We start from the raw sequence: 20,040 nt of genomic DNA on the forward strand, positions 1-20,040 counted from the left end.
CATGCTTCCATCACACCTCCTATCACACCTCCAGTCATGCTTCCATCACACCTCCTTTCACACCTCCAGTCATGCCTCTATCACACCTCCTATCACACCTCCAGTCATGCTTCCATCACACCTCCAGTCATGCTTCCATCATACCTCCTATCACACCTCCAGTCATGTTTCCATCACACCTCCAGTCACGCTTCCATCACACCTCCTATCACACCTCCAGTCATACTTCCATCACACTTCCTATCACACCTGCAGTCATGCCTCCATCACGCCTCCTATCACACCTCCAGTCATGCTTCCATCATGCCTCCTATCACACCTGCAGTCATGCCTCCATCACACCTCCTATCACACCTCCAGTCATGCTTCCATCACACCTCCTATCACACCTCCAGTCATGCTTCCATCACACCTCCAGTCATGCTTTCATCACACCTCCAGTCATGCTTCCATCACACCTCCTATCACACCTCCAGTCATGCTTCTATCACACCTCCTATCACACCTCCAGTCATGCTTCCATCACACCTCCAGTCATGCTTTCATCACACCTCCAGTCATGCTTTCATCACACCTCCAGTCATGCTTCCATCACACCTCCTATCACACCTCCTGTCATGCTTCTATCACACCTCCTATCACACCTCCAGTCATGCTTCCATCACACCTCCAGTCATGCTTCCATCACACCTCCAGTCATGCTTCCATCACACCTCCAGTCATGCTTCCATCACACCTCCAGTCATGCTTCCATCACACCTCCAGTCATGCTTCCATCACACCTCCTATCACACCTCCAGTCATGCTTCCATCACACCTCCTATCACACCTCCAGTCATGCTTCCATCACACCTTCCATCACACCTCCAGTCATGCTTCCATCACACCTCCAGTCATGCTTCCATCACACCTCCTATCACACCTCCATTCACGCTTCCATCACACTTCCTATCACACCTCCAGTCATGCTTCCATCACACCTCCTATTACACCTCCAGTCATGCTTCCATCACACCTCCAGTCATGCTTCCATCACACCTCCAGTCATGCTTCCATCACACCTCCTATCACACCTCCAGTCATGCCTCCATCACACCTCTTATCACACCTCCAGTCATGCTTCCATCACACCTCCAGTCATGCTTCTATCACACCTCCTATCACACCTGCAGTCATGCTTCCATCACACCTCCAGTCAGGCTTCCATCACACCTCCTATTACACCTCCAGTCATGCTTCCATCACACCTCCTATCACACCTCCAGTCATGCTTCCATCACACCTCCTATCACACCTCCAGTCATGCTTCCATCACACCTTCCATCACACCTCCAGTCATGCTTCCATCACACCTCCAGTCATGCTTCCATCACACTTCCTATCACACCTCCAGTCATGCTTCCATCACACCTCCTATTACACCTCCAGTCATGCTTTCATAACACCTCCTATCACACCTCCAGTCATGCTTCCATCACACCTCCAGTCATGCTTCCATCACTCCTCCTATCACACCTCCAGTCATGCCTCCATCACACCTCTTATCACACCTCCAGTCATGCTTCCATCACACCTCCAGTCATGCTTCTATCACACCTCCTATCACACCTCCAGTCATGCTTCCATCACACCTCCAGTCATGCTTCCATCACACCTCCAGTCATGCTTCCATCACACCTCCTATCACACCTCCATTCACACTTCCATCACACCTATCACACCTCCAGTCATACTTCCATCACACTTCCTATCACACCTGCAGTCATGCCTCAATCACACCTCCTATCACACCTCCAGTCATGCTTCCATCACACCTCCTATCACACCTCCAGTCATGCTTCCATCACACCTCCTATCACACCTCCATTCACACTTCCATCACACCTCCTATCACACCTCCAGTCATACTTCCATCACACTTCCTATCACACCTGCAGTCGTCATGCCTCCATCACACCTCCTATCACACCTCCAGTCTTGCTTCCATCACACCTCCTATCACAACTCCAGTCATGCTTCCATCACACCTCCTATCATACCTCCAGTCATGCTTCCATCACACCTCCAGTCATGCTTTCATCACACTTCCTATCACACCTGCAGTCATGCCTCCATCACACCTCCTATCACACCTCCAGTCATGCTTCCATCACACCTTCTATCATACTTCCAGTCATGCTTCCATCACACCTCCAGTCATGCTTCCATCACACTTCCTATCACACCTGCAGTCATGCCTCCATCACACCACCTATCACACCTCCAGTCATGCTTCCATCACACCTCCTATCACACCTCCAGTCATGCTTCCATCACACCTCCTATCACACCTCCAGTCATGCTTCCATCACATGCAATTGCTGGTCGGTAAGATCCGTTTTCACTGCGTTTGCCATTCCGCTGCTTCTGCTCCGTTTCCCCGTGTCGCAGTTCCGTTTTCTTATTGCCCCCGATGCAGTGCCTCAGCATCCGTTTCCGTTCTGCTGGGCTCAGTGATCCGGGAAAAATTGCTGCAGCACCAAACCTGCGGTCCTTTCAATGGATCATGCAGAACGGATCCATTCTAACAGACCAATGTGAATGGATCCATAGGTTAACATTGGATCTGTTTGCATCTGTAAGGATCCGTTCCGTTAGGATCCGCAAATTGACTGGCTTTTTTCCACTAGTGTGAACCGGGCCTTACTATAACACCTTCACTCATGCCTCCATCAAATCTCCAATCTCATTTTTGGTCATGCTTCCATCAAACCATCACAACAGAAACGACTGGGTCTCCACCTAGATTTCAGGCCGATTGGCCAATTTATTGCAAGTAACACAGTGCAAAAAACAACGTTTTGACCAATGCGGTCTCTATCAAGTGCTTACAGATCCATAGTGCAACAATCATATTTAAGTGCATAAATTAGCATAGGACACACCCATGCATGGGCGGGCACAAAACTTAAAGAGACAGGTTAATTGGTATTGCAAAGAAATTGTCACAGGAAGCATCTCAAATTATATGCTTCATTCATTTCATTCGGAGCAAGAATCCCGAGGTCACCAATCCACCTGCTTTCTCTGCACAATAAAGAGGTCTGGAAGTCCATACCCTCACCACAAAAGACCTTTTCTAGCACACACCACTTCAGATCTCCTACCGAATGGTTGAATTGGTCTTAAGATTTTTCAGATTTCTCTGCCTTGTATGTTCTGATACTGCTCTTATCCTCATTTAATCGTGTCCTAATATCCCTCAAGGTGTGACCGACATTACACATTCCTCATGGGCACTTCAGCAGTTAAGCAACATTTGTTACAACACAGGAAAAATATCCTGAATTTTTTATTTAGTCTCTTTGGTGGTGTGTCTAACAACCTCTCCCCTAATAATAAATGAACAATTTTGGCAATTGAGGCACAGAAACGTGCCCATCCAACTGGGGATAAATGTCCACTTTGTCACCTTAGGTTCTTTAATATCTGCTTTTACCAGATAATCCCTTACGGTTACCCATACATGGTACAATTTTTCTGTTTTTTTTTCGATTAAATAATTAAGTTCGATTATTTCGTTAGATCAAGTATAAGGTTTTTTCCAGCATGTCCTATCAGCTTTTTGTAGAAAAACAGGATAATCGTTCGAATTTCTTGATTGAAAAAAAAAAAAATTCAGCTTTCATTCGATGCGATCATTTAGATCGAATAAACTGGAAAAATCAAATGTTTTTATTGTATCGTGTATGGGCACCATTACACTTTTGCCCTTCCTGTACACCATGGTGTGTGTGTGTGTGTGTGTGTGTGTGGGGGGGGGGGGGGGGTTAATGGAAACACTTTAGTCAACAAGGGAAATTTTTTTCTAGGGGGGACCCCTAGAAAAAATTTAATAGAGCATAGAAGATGGGTATTATTTGTCAAACTACACAATCAAGAAAACTGTTTGAATTTAGAGTAAATAAAAAATTGTATGGCGCATGGTCACTCTTAAGTTTTCTATATTTATTTTTTCCGATTAAAGAATGATTGATTTCTCTGATGGATTGTAACTAAAAAATGTAACCCAGTGGATCACATAGGGCTTGATTCACAAAGCGGTGCAAACTTAGCACGTGCAGTGCTTTTTGCTGACTTTTGCGCGCGCAAAGTGCCGCGATTCGCGCGATTGTGGACTTTTGCGCGCGCAATTTGCGCGAAAAGCACTTCACGTGCTAACTGTTTAGCACGCCAGTACTAAACAGTTTGCACCGCTTTGTGAATCAAGCCCTTACTGTTCAATGTTTCCCTAATTATGAAAAAAAAATATTGAAAACTTCAATTTTCTTATAAATTGATCAGAATTTTCCATCTCCAACAAAATGGGAAATTCAATCACATGTCTTGGCTGAAAACAATGTAAAACATTACATTTTTCTATACAACCAATCCTTTTTATAGAATAAAAATTGGAAAATCTAACATTTTATTGTATTGTGTGTGGCCACCCTATGGCTGTTACAACTGGAGTATTTCTACTTCTCTTGGTTATATTTTTTTTTTTTAAAGATTCTTAATTTTCAATCTTCAAAAATAATAATACAGTTAAAAAAAGAAGCATCATATATACACGATAAAACAAATAGCAACATGGAATATCAAGTGAATAGTAAAGCTTGAACATTATTCTTTAGAGAGCTGATAGCTCTGTATAGTCGCAGTCCCTAGGTCCCTATACATAAGCATACTTAAAGCCTCTTGGAATGTCAAGCAACATTACTCACTTACTGTACTTAAAGTGAACCTCCGGACTAAAAATCTACTCAGCAGAACTGAAAAGGTTCGGTGTTTCTTTAAAGTGAACCTCCAGACTTAAAATCGACTGAGCAGCACTGAAAAGGCCTGGTGTTTCTTTAACAGTTTCACAGCATCAGAACTTTGTTTTTCTTATACAAGCCTCATTTTTAGCTGCACAGAAGAAAACTGCCCGGGCATTTTTCCCCTTATGCTGTGCAAAGGATGATGGGATTTCTGATGTTGTTGTTCTTGTTCTGCTTTTTTGGTGCAATTTTTTTTTTTTTACATTTGAATTTTACATTTGAAGCCTAGCGTGTGCAGCTGGGAGGGGTTATCAGGACACAGGACAGTTGGAACTGTGTCTCCTGCTCCTTGTCACCTCCTTTCAACCAAAAAGATGGCTGCCCCCATGACAAAGATGGCAGCCCCCATGAATCACAAACATTTGCCTGTTCTTTTAAAACAGGGTGGGTAAAAAATTATATTACCTATCTATTCTAATTAACATAACTAATGTAACTTAATGACAGTATGTTTATTTTGGATGAAGTTCCCCTTTAACTGTTTCACAGCATCAGAACTTTGTTTTTCTTACCAAAGCATCATTTTTAGCTGCATTTTTAGCTAAGCTCCACCCATCAAAGAAAACTACTCGGGCGTTTTTTCCCTGATGCTGTGCAAAGCATGATGGGATTTCCTATGTTGTTATTCACGTTGCCTAGCAACTGGGAAGGGTGATCAGCATACAGGACAGTTGGAACTGTGTCTCATGCTCCCTGTCACCTCCTTTCAACCAAAAAGATGGCTGCCTTCATGAAATCAAACATTTGCCTGTTCTTTTAAAACAGGCTGGGTAAGAGATTATATTACCTATCTATTTTAATTAACATAACTAATGTAACTTAATGACAGTATGTTTGTTTAGGCTGAAGTTCCTCTTTAACAGTGCTGTGAGGTCATAGACCCTAGTTTTCTATTTATATGTACACAAAGAGCCTATATATGCGTACCAGAGATTACCTTCAAAGTACTTCAAAATAATATTATATTATAACCCAGCCATGGTCAGTGAGCTGTGCTAAAAATGGGAAAGAAAAGAAGCATTAGAGACAAGGAAAGTCAGGAAAAGGAAAAGACACATAGCATAGAAAGGAAAACAGAGAGAAGAAAAAGGAGACACCACTAGTGTAACCCCTTTCACCCTCCCCCTAATGCAGCCATTTTAGAAAGCAAGCTTATGTAAAGGTGTCAGAGCTTGTGCCCAAATGCGAAAGGAAGACACTCAGAATAACAAATGCTCACTCCCCTTAAATTTCTTAAGAATTCCACAGAGAATGAAATTATCTTGTTTGTAATCTTTACTGGTTTCTCTCAGTCATTGTTCATTGTTAAATCTATGAGGAAGTTGGCATAGCAGATTTCCTCAAGTGTCAGGGCTCCGAGCCTATTTTATAAGAGCCTAAAATTACAAACAGGCACCCAGCCCTTGAAACAAAATGTCCTTCCACCTTGCAGGAGGGTGGTACACGTGTCCACCTTTTTTAATTAATTATGCGTACATCATTTTATTTTTTACCTGTTTTTACTTTGTAACTGAGTCAGATATGAGGTTGCCCTACAATGTAGTGATTCTATGTTGGTAATTAATTATCTGACGTCTTTACATCACTGCTAATGATTGTCTCATTCAACAGAGCCAAGTCTCTGCATCTTGTCCACCTGCAGGAAGATTACAACACAGTGAATGAAGAGGATTATGTCGTAAGGAATCTTTATTTTACAATTCTATGGCTTTTAGTTAGAGTAACTAATTTTTTTTAATCTTAAAGAGACACTGAAGTGAAAAAGAAATTATGACAAAATGAATGTGTTGTGTAGTATGGATAATTACTAGAACATTAGTAGCAAAGAAAATATTCTCATATTTTTATTTTCAGTTACCGTATATAGTGTTTTTTACAGCATTGCATCATTCTCCAATATTTGCAGTTTACACACTACTCAGCATTCTAAATGATTTTGCAAAGCAGGCCAGTGAACTTTTGACCTGTCCTCTGGAGAAAAAAAGAAAATACATTGACTGACAGTTGAGATAACAAGCTTCATAAGGCAGAGCTCTCTACGACTTTGAAAGTCATGGAGCTCAATGGCTCTTTTGCATAGATAACAACTGGAGTTTCTTAACTCTTCCTGTACTGGAAACAATATTAGTCTTATGTCTCTGCTTCTTATGTTTTATGTCTTAGCTCTGTACTACACATACAAATCATTATATCATATATTTATTTTTTGCTTCAGTGTCTCTTTAAACAATTTTTTTTACATAACAGCATTTTTTTTATAATCAGTCTTTAAAGTATGATATACACATGACAAATATTATCTGTTTGCATCTACCTATAATTTCCCAAGTATGTTATTGATAAGAGGTCATAGTTCCATGGCAATGTCAAGCTGTACCTACCATAGCATCAGTCATATGGAAGATTGAAAAGTTTTAGATGGAGCATCTCAAGGAGGGGCGGAGCTTTTTTATGTAAGTATCTCAAACGTGTCGTGGATTGATTATTCCACCCCCCCCCCCCTATTTTCCCCCCAAATAACACTTACATCATCATATAATTTTAATAATGAACCATTTCTAAATATTGCCCATCTTGACCAAGGAGCGTAAACCTTTAAGTAGCAGTCATGGTTACCTTTTCAAAAAAATATAATATTAATAAGATGAAAGTGGACCTATACATTTGTTTACTTTGTCCATAGCAATGGGTCTGAAGGCAGCATTCCTTGAAAAATATGCATAAAACTTTGCCCCATCATCTTATGGTTAAAGCCTTAGAAGTGGCTGTATGTCGCCACAGCTCTGTCCCTGACAGCGCCTGGCCCCACCCTCCACGCCATCACCTTCTTGGCCTCCCATTGGTACAGAAAGTATTTTAGAAGTTCCAGAACAGCAGCATGTTCACAAGTAGGAGGGTCGGAGGGAGACAGTTTGGAGTCAGTGATGCTGCTCAGATGCATTCTTACGGTTTCTTCAGCATTTAGGGCAGGAAATACACAAGAACCACTTTAAAGCACACCTGACCTGACCTAATAAATGTAAACATGATAATGTTTATATTAGGAGGTTCTGACACTTACAGGTTCCTTTTTTTGGCTGGGCTTCCCTCCATTGTGCCTCACTGCTCCCTATTCTCTGACTGAGTCTGAATGACCATTGCATGCTCTGTCCGCTGCCTGTATGTCTGTGCTCTTTCCCAGATAGACACACAGGTAGCACAGAGTGGGACAGAGCAGCTTCTGTTTGATTGGCTTCAGTTGGAGCCATAAACTGGAACACAAAGCGATGAGACAGAGGGGGGTCCATTCAAACAGGGGTACCTATAAGCACAGGATCTCCTAATATACTCGTTATCATGTTTAGATGACAATTTTTAGGCTACAGTATATCTCAGTTACATTCAGTTGAACTGTATTCTGGTAATTCTGTTAATTAGGTAATACTGTTAATTGGGTTATGCTTTGTGACGAAGGTTTCCCCTAAAGCACAGCTATCAGTAAAGGTTTATCACAGTACACAGTACATCAAATAAAATATAAATAAATAAATAAATAAATCCCTCATTAATTAACCCCTTACCTCCCCCCTCTCCCATAGTTACAGAGATAAAACACTTGCAAAAAAAAAGTGACATTTAAAAAAGAATACATAGACTCAAAGAATACATACTCAACTTTTTATTAATATGTATGTCATGACAGTATACTACTGTTATTTTTGCAAATAAGGACTTGTAATTAGTGGTATAGTGAAAACGAACAACAAAACTGAAAAAAACACCTTTATTTCCAACTAAAATATTGTCGCCATACATTGTACTAGGGACATAATTTAAACATTGTAATAGCCGAGACAAATGGGCAAATAGAATGTGTGGGTTTTATCCACAGTAGCAAGTATTATTTTAAAAATATAATGGCTGAAGACTTAGAAATAATGATTTTTTCCATTTTTCTTATTATTCCTATTAAAATAAATACAGAATAAAATAATTCTAAGTTCGGGGAATCTCCGCACTGCTTCCGCACATGGATACTTCTTTATGAATGCCCACCCAGAAGTCTAAAACACCGCCAGCGGTGTTTTTCCACATCGATTCCCCTTATCGACAGCCTCTTTATGAATGATACCCAATGTGTTTAGGAAGGACAGAACAGGGAAAAAAGGTGGAGGAGTTTGTCTCTTTGTTAAGAATTCTTTTACAGCTGTCCTCAACGATGAGATGGAGGAAGATTGCGAAGATGTGGAGTTCGTTTGGGTAAATATTCATGGTGGAAATAAAAGTTGCCAATTGCTTATTGGGGTATGCTACAGACCACCTCATATTAATGAAGCTGCAGAACTGCGATTACTACAGCAGATTGAAAAAGCTGCAAGTAAAAATGAGGTCATAATTATGGGCGAATTCAACTTTCCAGACATTGACTGGAATATTGAGGCTACCCATTCTGGTAAAAGCAGCAGATTTCTGGCAGCACTACAGGACAATTACTTGACTCAAATAGTAACGGAACCAACTAGGCGGAATGCGTTACTGGATCTGATCATTTCTAATAGACCAGATAATGCGGGGGTCAGGAACCTTTTTGGCTGAGAGAGTTATAAACTCCCCATATTTTAAAATGTATTTCCATGAGAGCCATACAATATGTTTCAAACTGGGATAGTAGGGCTTACGTCACTGTTGCCATGGTGATGTGTATACAGTTGATCCGCCGGGCAGCGGAAGTGTCAGACACATCTTCAGCAACATCAGCAATTTCCCCGAGAGCCAGACAGGAGAAATACCGACTAACAGCTTGTACAATTGGCTAGCTGACTTGGGGGTTGATTCATTTTGTAGGACGAGATCCTACGTCGTCAAGTGACAGGCAGCCTATTGGGCCAATCAAAGTGCGGGGATCTCGTCCTACAAAGTGGAGGGACAATTGGAGCAGCTGTTCGGTTTGTGCTAGCGCGAGTAAGTTAGTAGTGCATGTAGCGTGCACTACTTTGAATATGTTACTTGCGTTGACACACTAAGCTGCGCTGCTTGAGCAGTGTAGCTTAGTGAATCAACCCCTACTGATTTGTCTGTGAGCCAGATGTAGCCATCAAAAGAGCCACATGTGGCTCCCGTGCCATAGGTTCCCTACCCCTGAGATAATGTATCAAATGTGCAAGTTCAAGAACATTTGGGAAATAGTGATCACAACACGATAACGTTTGATCTGGTGACTGATAAGCCATGGGGCAGCGGGGCCACTAAAACTATGAATTTTAGAAAGGCAAAGTTCAATCAAATTAGGCAGGCACTAAGTTTGGTGAACTGGGATAATGTACTACAAGGGGAGGACACTGAAGGGAAATGGCAAGCTTTTAAACTTATACTCAATATTGTAGTATGTATATCCCATATGGAAACAAAATATATAGGAATAAAAAAGGCCTCTATGGATGAATAGAAAAGTTAAAGATAAAATGAAGAGGAAAAAGAATGCCTATAAGGTCCTAAAACAGGAGGGGACCGAGGCTGCACTAAGCAATTATAAGGAGTGCAATAAAAATTGTAAAAAAGAAATTAGGCTGGCAAAGATCGAAGCTGAAAATCAAATCGCTAGGGATATCAAATCTAACCCAAAAAAGTTTTACAAGTACATCAACTCTAAAAAAAGAAAGGTTGACTGTATAGGACTCCTAAAGGATGAGGGTGGGAACTCAATGGTGGATGACCAAGGTAAGGCAGAGTTATTAAATGCTTTCTTTGCTTCTGTCTTCACAAAGGAAACAGCACTGTTGCAAATTACAGAGGCAGAAGAGTCTCAATCTTCTAACTGTAATATTAAATACTTAACGCAGGAAGAAGTGAAAGCAAGTCTAAATAAATTAAAAATAGACAAGGCACCTGGCCCGGATGGCATGCATCCTCGGGTCATAAGGGAATTATTATTATTATTTAGTATTTATATAGCACCGACATATTACGCAGCGCTGTACAGTATATATATTGTCTTGTCACTAACTGACTGTCCCCCAAAGGAGCTCACAATCTAATCCCTACCATTGCCATATGTCTATATGGCAATGGTATTAATTAAGTTCAGTTATAGATAAACCCCTTTATCTTATCTTCTGTGACTCTCTTGCAACTAGCAGAGTCCCAGTGGATTGGCGTACAGCCCACGTTTTCCCATTATTTAAGAAGGGCAAAAAATCAGATCCAGGAAATTATAGACCTGTAAGCTTAACATCAGTTGTATGCAAACTATTTGAGGGGGTACACCCTGAAAGATGGACATCCGATTGCTCCGCTGCTAACTAAATTCAATCTACCACCAATGGAGATAAGAGGTTGGGAGATTGGAGACGAGGGAGGAGGCGGGCCTGAGCCCGTAGCAGGATCCACCTAAACCTACTATAACTTTGGTCGGTTTGGGGTGTCTAAGAGACAAGTCTCCACTAATAGTTCGCACTGGTTGCGACTAGTGTTGGGCGAACAGTGTTCGCCACTGTTCGGGTTCTGCAGAACATCACCCTGTTCGGGTGATGTTCGAGTTCGGCCGAACACCTGACGGTGCTCGGCCAAACCGTTCGGCCATATGGCCGAACTAAGAGCGCATGGCCGAACGTTCCCCGAACGTTCGGCTAGCGCTGTGATTGGCCGAACGGGTCACGTGGTTCGGACCCGAACGCGCTCTGATTGGCCGAACTGTCACGTGGTTCGGGTAAATAAATACCCGAACCACGTCATATCTCCGCCATTTGTCTGTGGGTTTAGCTTTGGGTAGGCAGGCAGGGTAGTTCGCGCTCCAGCCACGCTAGCCAGGGTCCCCCCTGTCATTGTGTCACTGCTGGGAACAGTAGTACACCGCTTGCTCAGCCACACTATATAGCATTCTGTTTACTGCCACTCTGTGTACCTCGCTCAGCCACACTATATAGCATTCTGTTTACTGCCACTCTGTGTCTGCTGGGAATAGTAGTACACCGCTTGCTCAGCCACACTATATAGCATTCTGTTTACTGCCACTCTGTGTACCTCGCTCAGCCACACTATATAGCATTCTGTTTACTGCCACTCTGTGTCTGCTGGGAATAGTGGTACACCGCTCGCTCAGCCACACTATATAGCATTCTGTTCACTGTTCTGTGTCTGCTTGGAATAGTGGTACACCGCTCGCTCAGCCACACTATATAGCATTCTGTTTACTGTTCTGTGTCTGCTGGGAATAGTGGTACACCGCTCGCTCAGCCACACTATATAGCATTCTGTTTACTGTTCTGTGTCTGCTGGGAATAGTGGTACACCGCTCGCTCAGCCACACTATATAGCATTCTGTTCACTGTTCTGTGTCTGCTGGGAATAGTGGTACACCGCTCGCTCAGCCACACTATATAGCATTCTGTTCACTGTTCTGTGTCTGCTGGGAATAGTGGTACACCGCTCGCTCAGCCACACTATATAGCATTCTGTTTACTGTTCTGTGTCTGCTGGGAATAGTGGTACACCGCTCGCTCATCCACACTATATAGCATTCTGTTCACTGTTCTGTGTCTGCTGGGAATAGTGGTACACCGCTCGCTCAGCCACACTATATAGCATTCTGTTCACTGTTCTGTGTCTGCTGGGAATAGTGGTACACCGCTCGCTCAGCCACACTATATAGCATTCTGTTCACTGTTCTGTGTCTGCTGGGAATAGTGGTACACCGCTCGCTCAGCCACACTATATAGCATTCTGTTTACTGTTCTGTGTCTGCTGGGAATAGTGGTACACCGCTCGCTCAGCCACACTATATAGCATTCTGTTTACTGTTCTGTGTCTGCTGGGAATAGTGGTACACCGCTCGCTCAGCCACACTATATAGCATTCTGTTTACTGTTCTGTGTCTGCTGGGAACAGTAGTACACCGCTCGCTCAGCCAGAGTATATAGCATTGTGTTTACTGCCACTCTGTGTACACCGCTCAGCCAGACTATATACCATTGTTTACTGACACTCTGTGTACACCGCTCAGCCACACTATATAGCATTGCGTACTCTGCCAGTCAGTGTGTATATTGCTGGGATCAGTAATACTCCACTCACCGTCAACCACTATATGAGCTCAACATGAGTTCCCCAGAGACCTCCGCTGTGAGCAGCACTCCCAACAACAGCAACAGCCAACGCCCCACGCAAGCTATAACATCCACCCCAGCAGCCAGTGGTCAGCAGCAGCCCTCCCCGGAGGAGAACGTTGTGTCCATCAGTCAGTCGCCAGAGCGATTAATGAGGGCTGCCATTGAGGAGATGATGGGGCCTGATGTGGAGGAGGAGGTCTGGCTCAGGCCAGCATCCCAAGTTAATGTTGAGGACGATGAGGGGTCTGTGTCTGGGGATGTTGGGGTGGCAGAGGTGGTGGGTGGGTCAGACTCAGGAGAAGAGTTGTATGATGAGGATGATGATCGGGACCATCTGTATGTGCCTCAGAGTCCGACCCCGGAAAACATGTTGTATCGTGTGTTTAGGTACTAAAATCTGCGTTCCCTCCCAGTAGTGTTGGGCGAACAGTGTTTGCCACTGTTCGGGTTCTGCAGAACATCACCCTGTTCGGGGTGACTATATAGCAGACTATATAGCATTGTGTTTAATGCCACTCTGTGTACACGGCTCAGCCACACTATATAGCATTGTGTTTACTTCCACTCTGTGTCTGCTGGGAACAGTAGTACACCGCTCACCCGCCACTGTATAGCATTGTGCTCTGTGTCACTGCTGACAATAGTGGTACACCGCTCACCCACCACTGTATAGCATTTCTGTACTGCCACTGTACTGCTGCCAGTCAGCGTGTACTTTAAGGATAAGTGAAATGAGGAAGAAATCCGGTGAAAGAGGGAGGGGCAAGGGAAGAGGTGTTTCCCCTGACGGTTCACGTACAGGCCACAGGGGAGCACCCAAGAAAACCCACTCAATACTGCCCATGTTGTCCAGGACAACAACCCTCACAGATCCAAAAGAACAGGACCAGATAATTACTTGGATGACCTCTCAAGCGTCCAGCAGTGGGTTAAGCAGCACCAGCACATCACGCACGAGGTCCGAGTCCTCAGCCAGTTAAAGTCTGGGCTTTCTTTGAAGACTGCACTGAGGATGTTACCATGGCGATTTGCAAGGTGTGCAAGACCCGCCTGAGCAGGGGGAAAAGTATTAACAACCTCTCCACCACCAGCATGAGCCGCCACATTCTATCCAAACATCCCACTCTGTGGGCAAACGCGGCAGGACAGGGTACCACCAGCAACACTGCCTCCCTTGGGTTCACCAGACTCACCACCAGACCCGCCTCAGCAGCAGCAGTAGCCCAGCCATTGCGTGGTTCACAACATTCACAAACATCAGACGATGCTGACACTGTCACTTTCCGGACTAGTGCTCTTGAGGTCTCCCAGTGTTCATCAAACACAACAACCAACAGCCCTTCGGTGTGCAGCGCTACGGTTGAGTTGTCTGTCTCTGAGATGTTTGAGCACAAGAGGAAATTGCCAGCAAATGACCCCCGGGCCGTGGCAGTAACAGCCAGCCAGCATAGCCAAGCTTCTGGCCTGCGAAATGCTGCCATATCGAGTGGTGGAGACAAACAGCTTCAAGGGCATGATGTCAGTGGCCATCCCACGTTACGTGGTTCCCAGCCGCTACCACTTTGCACGCTCTGCAGTGCCTGAGTTGCATGAGCACGTGGTCAGCTAAATAACCCGAAGCTTGAAGAATGCCGTTGCCTGCAAGGTTCACCTCACCACTGACACCTGGACGAGTGCGTTCGGCCAGGGTCGATACATCTCCCTTACCGCGCACTGGGTGAACCTTGTGGAGCCTGGCAGCGATTCCTCACCTGCTACGGCGCGGGTGTTGCCCACGCCGCAAACAGCTGGATAACAACAGCAGCACCTACCTCTCTGACTCCTTCTCCTCCAACGCATCTCAAAGCTGTACCTCATCCGGAAATGCTAACCCAGCACCAGCAGCAGTAGGATCGTGGAAGCAGTGCAGCACAGCTGTTGGCATGCGTCAGCAAGCGTTGCTGAAGCTGATCTGCCTTGGGGATAAGCAGCACACAGGGGAGGAAATTTGGAGGGGAATAAAGGAACAGACGGATTTGTGGCTGGCACCGCTGGACCTGAAACCGGGCATGAAGCTAGACACCTGGCACGAACTGGCAATGTACGCAATAGAGGTGCTGGCTTGCCCGGCAGCCAGCGTTATGTCGGAACGCTGTTTCAGTGCTGCCGGAGGCATCATCACAGATCGGCGTATCCGCCTCTCCACAGAAAATGCAGACCGTCTGACTCAAATTAAAATGAATCAATCCTGGATTGGAAACGACTACGCAACACTCCTGGACCCCAACCAAGTAACATGACCGATGAACATCTGGGATGGTTTAGCGTTTCCGGTCCCTGTTTATTGAACCTCTCATCTGTATTACATTTATGACTGCATGGCGGCAAAAAGCATTGCTGCTATATCCGCACGCTTTTTGTCCTCATGCAAGGCCTGGGTTGTTGTGTCTCACAAAGCGTGGCCTTCTCCTCCTGCGCCTCCTCCTGTTCCATCACGTGTGCTGCTGCTGCTGCTGCTGCTGCTGGGTTACCGTTGCCGGTCCCTGTTTATGGAACCTCTTATCTTTATTACATTTATGACTACATGGCGGTACAAAGCATGCTATCCGCACGCTTTTTGTCCTCATGCAAGGCCTGGGTTGTTGTGTCTCACAAAGCGTGGCCTTCTCCTCCTGCGCCTCCTCCTGTTCCATCACGTGTGCTGCTGCTGCTGCTGCTGCTGCTGGGTTACCGTTGCCGGTCCCTGTTTATGGAACCTCTTATCTTTATTACATTTATGACTACATGGCGGTACAAAGCATGCTATCCGCACGCTTTTTGTCCTCATGCAAGGCCTGGGTTGTTGTGTCTCACAAAGCGTGGCCTTCTCCTCCTGCGCCTCCTCCTGTTCCATCACGTGTGCTGCTGCTGGGTTAGCGTTGCCGCGTGGTCCCTGTTTATTGAACCACTTATCTTTATTACATTTATGACTGCATAATGGTACAAAGCATGCTATCCGCACGCTTCTTGTCCTCATGCAAGGCCTGGGTTGTTGTGTCTCAAAGCGTGGCCTTCTCCTCCTGCGCCACCCTCCTCCTGTTCCATCACGTGTGCTGCTGCTGGGTTAGCATTACCGGTCCCTTTTCCTGGAACCTCTTATATGTATTACATTTATGACTGCATGCCGACAAAAAGCATGTTACCTGTGCAAAGAAAACAGACATTTCCCGCATTTAAAAGACAGTTTTCCCTTTGAAACTTTAAAATCGATTTTCTCAAAAACTATAAGCTCTTTTTGCTAAAAAATTTTTTCCTCTTGTACCCACTCCCAAGGTGCACATACCCTGTAAATTTGGGGTATGTAGCATGTAAGGAGGCTTTACAAACCACAAAAGTTTGGGTCCCCATTGACTTCCATTATGTTCGGAGTTCGGGTCGAACACCCGAACATCGCGGCCATGTTCGGCCTGTTCGGCCCGAACCCGAACATCTAGATGTTCGCCCAACACTAGTTGCGACTGTGGAGACAAAGAACAATGGATCAATGTGAGAAAGAAAGGGGGAGGACCGATGTCTCTCTATGTGTGTATGATTCGGTAAATAAAAGTAAGATGTATGGGTGTTGTACGAGCCTTGGTTCCTGTCTACAATTACCTGGATATACGGCCCTTATTGGCAGGCCTACCTTTACTATCTCTTGATGAATAGTATAAAAATTGTAACAATAAATGTTAATGGGGCAAATTCCGGGAGTAAAAGAGGAAGGATTTTAAATGAACTTAATAAAAACAATATTGACATTGCTTTTTTACAAGAGACCCATTTCAGAGGTAATTATAATCCGGGTAATCATTATAAAAAATATGACCAATGGATTGTGAATTCAAGACCAACAGGGAAATCTAGAGGGGTAGCAATTGTGATATCTTCCAGAATAAATATTGAGATTGAAGAGATAAGAAAGGATGAGGATGCCAGATTTCTGATGATAATAGGTAAATTAGACTGCCATCCAATCACGTTGGTCAATATTTATGCCCCCAACGTAGGGCAGAGCCTTTTTATTAGGAGATGTCTGGAGAAGGTTTGGGAACATAAAAAAGGAAGATTGATAATGGGAGGAGATTTCAACATTGTTTTAAATCCCGAAATAGATTCCTCAAAAAAAAGTTCAATATAGGGAAAAAGCAATTACAGTTGTTGGTAAATAAATTTAGAAGTAAAAAAATGGTCGATATATGGAGAATACATAATCAGGATGTTTCCGATTATACTTTCTTCTCTCATGTCCATAATACTTATTCAAGATTGGATTTTTTCTTGTTGGAACAGGATAACCTATTAGATGTTATAGATATTAAGATAGGCTGCATTACATACTCGGATCATGCGCCAGTTTTTCTTACAATTCAATGGAATAACAAAATAGGAACAGAATTTAATTGGAAATTAAATGAGCAATTATTGAAAGAGCCCGGGGTGAAGGAAATAGTTGAAGAACAAATCGACCTTTATTGTAAAGAGAATGAGAACTCCGTTCCATTATTACGGACAGAATGGGAGTGCCTTAAATGCGTTATTAGGGGCTCGTTAATTAAGCAAGCAAGTAGGCTAAAATGGGAAAAAAAGAAACAGTTGGAAAATCTGATGCAGGCCCTAAATGATGCAGAAAAAGATCATAAATCCCTGCCAAATGAATTACATTATACAAAGCTGGTGGAGATCAGATACTCCTTAAACTCTCTGTTGAATACGGAATGCCGAAACCAATATAAACGGCTGAAACGAGAGTTCTCAATTAATATCAATAAGCCAGGCAGAATGATGGCTAGATTGGTAGACAAAAAGAAAACTCGCAATTTTATTGAAAAAATTAAAAATACAGAAGGTAAGCCCTGTTTCGACACATCTCTAATGGGGGATATCTTTGGTAAATATTTTGATGAATTATATAATTTAGACATAACGGTAACGGCGAGGCAAATAGAAGACTATTTTTATGATCTAAAGCTGCCCCGATTAAGCAGCGAAGAAAAAGATTCGATGGAGACCCCTATTACCTTGAAAGAAGTACATGATGCTATCCTAACATTACAGAATGGGAAGAGCCCGGGCCCAGATGGCTACGGAGCAGTCTTTTATAAGACCTTTATAGATAAATTAGCACCAATGCTCGGAAAAATGATGAATGAGGAAAATGGTAAGCAACCATTTACCCGATTGGGAAACCTAGCAACAATAACATTGATTCTGAAGGAGGGGAAAATCCCAGACGAAACTCAAAGCTATCGACCGATTTCAGTAATTAATACAGATGTGAAGATCTATGCGAAGATCTTAACTCTCAGATTGGGAAAGGTCTTAGACAAAATACTGGGCAAGGAACAGGCAGGGTTCAGAAAAGGTCGTCAAATGCGCGATAATATTTTTTCTGCAATTAGTTTTCAACATAGTATTAAACACGATAAAAACAAAGCAATCTTATTAGCCATCGATGCCGAAAAGGCTTTCGATCGTATATCTAGACCATTTATGTTTACTGCCCTTAAGTTTCTCGGCTTTGGAGAGATTATTATAAATAGAATTAAGGGTCTTTATAGAAATCAAGAGGCAAGAGTTAAAATTAATGGGATCCTATCCAAGCCCTTCTCAATAAATAATGGCGTTAGACAGGGATGTCCCCTTTCCCCCCTCCTATTCAACTTAAGTATGGAAGTGTTGATCTCTATAATTCAAAATGATCCAGAGATTGTGGGGTGGAAAATAGGGGAGTACGAAAACAAGATCTTGGCATATGCTGATGATTTATTATTGACAATGACGAATCCGCAGATCTCATTAGACAAAGTCTGTAAAATCATTGAAGAATTTGGTAGAGTATCGAGTTTCAAAATAAATAACACAAAATCGGTGATTCTGAATATGGGATGTGATCAGGATGTGTTAGAGGAGATAAAAAAAAAAATATCATTTTAACTCCACTGACAAGAACATTAAATATCTCGGGATTTATATATGTAAAAATGATGGAGAGTTATTTAGAGAGAATTATTCAAAAGTTCAAGAAGAATGTATACTTCTTTTAAGATCTATGGAAAACTCCCCTTTAAATGTTATAGGGAGAATTAATTTTATTAAAATGAAAATTCTGCCAAAGATAAATTTTGTTTTACAAAACCTTCCTATAGCCGTGCCAAGATCGTGGTTTTCAAAGTGGGACCGATTGTTTGGGGATTTTATTTGGAGGAAAAATAAACATAGGATAGCTTATAAAACTATCAGCCACTCTAAAGATATGGGGGGAATGGGTGCCCCTAATATTAATCATTACTACAGGAGCATACAGCTCGATAGATTATTGGATATAAGAATTGCGCCCCCCCATATGTTCTGGTCTCATTATGAGAAAGGGATTATAGATTTTGCCTTGGTCTTATCATGGCACCCAAAGATGGTTAGGAAGGTAGCCCAGGAGGTTTCACACCCTCTACTTGCACCAACCTTGTGGACATTTGCGGAATTTTTGGAAGTAGGATATGAAAAAAGGTTTTCCCCCTTAGCAACATTGGGTAATAACCCAAATTTTGAACCAGGCATGAATATGCAATGGTTTAGGGATACAATATTTGAGTCTGCTACGACATTGTCAGAGTTTACAGAGCAAATGACAAAAATAAAGGAGTGTAAGGAAAAGGGATTTAAATACTGCCAATTATTAAGTTTTTTTCAATAAAATAAGAGGCAAAATCAGCGGGCAGAAGAATTTCTTTGAGAGTTGTTTCAATTCTGCTGTTAAAAAAGATAAATCAATATCCCTGTTGTATAATTTCATCGGTGGTTACTATGATCCCCCGTGTCCCTCCTTTTGCGCAAAATGGGAAATGGATCTAAAACCAATTCAAGCTTTGGATTGGGGAAAGATTTTTAAGAAGATTTGGACATCTAAAATCCCCGCTTACCAGCTGATTAATTATAAGCTGGTAGCGAGATGGTACATCTCACCAGTACGACTGGGTAAGATGGGAGCAAATACAAGTGATAAATGCTGGCGATGCCAAGCAGACAGGGGTTCACTCTCCCATATGTGGTGGTCCTGCCCTAAAATCCACAAATTTTGGATGGAAATTGAATCCTTCTGTAATAGAGGGAGGCAAAAT

The 20,040-nt window shown here is 43.0% G+C and overlaps 1 protein-coding gene across 6 annotated transcripts in view; it reads left to right on the forward strand.

Annotated features, from left to right (window-relative positions):
- Positions 1-20,040, forward strand: part of SLC26A7 (solute carrier family 26 member 7) — a 114,300-nt gene that overhangs the window by 80,165 nt on the left and 14,095 nt on the right. For all 6 annotated transcript variants that reach the window (XM_068237625.1, XM_068237628.1, XM_068237629.1 and 3 more), the window contains one exon: positions 6,453-6,519. In XM_068237625.1, coding sequence (XP_068093726.1) covers positions 6,453-6,519 — 67 coding nt within the window. The remainder of the gene's footprint in view (positions 1-6,452; positions 6,520-20,040) is intronic.

Source organism: Hyperolius riggenbachi, chromosome 5 (assembly GCF_040937935.1).
Source record: "Hyperolius riggenbachi isolate aHypRig1 chromosome 5, aHypRig1.pri, whole genome shotgun sequence".
NCBI lineage: Eukaryota > Metazoa > Chordata > Amphibia > Anura > Hyperoliidae > Hyperolius > Hyperolius riggenbachi.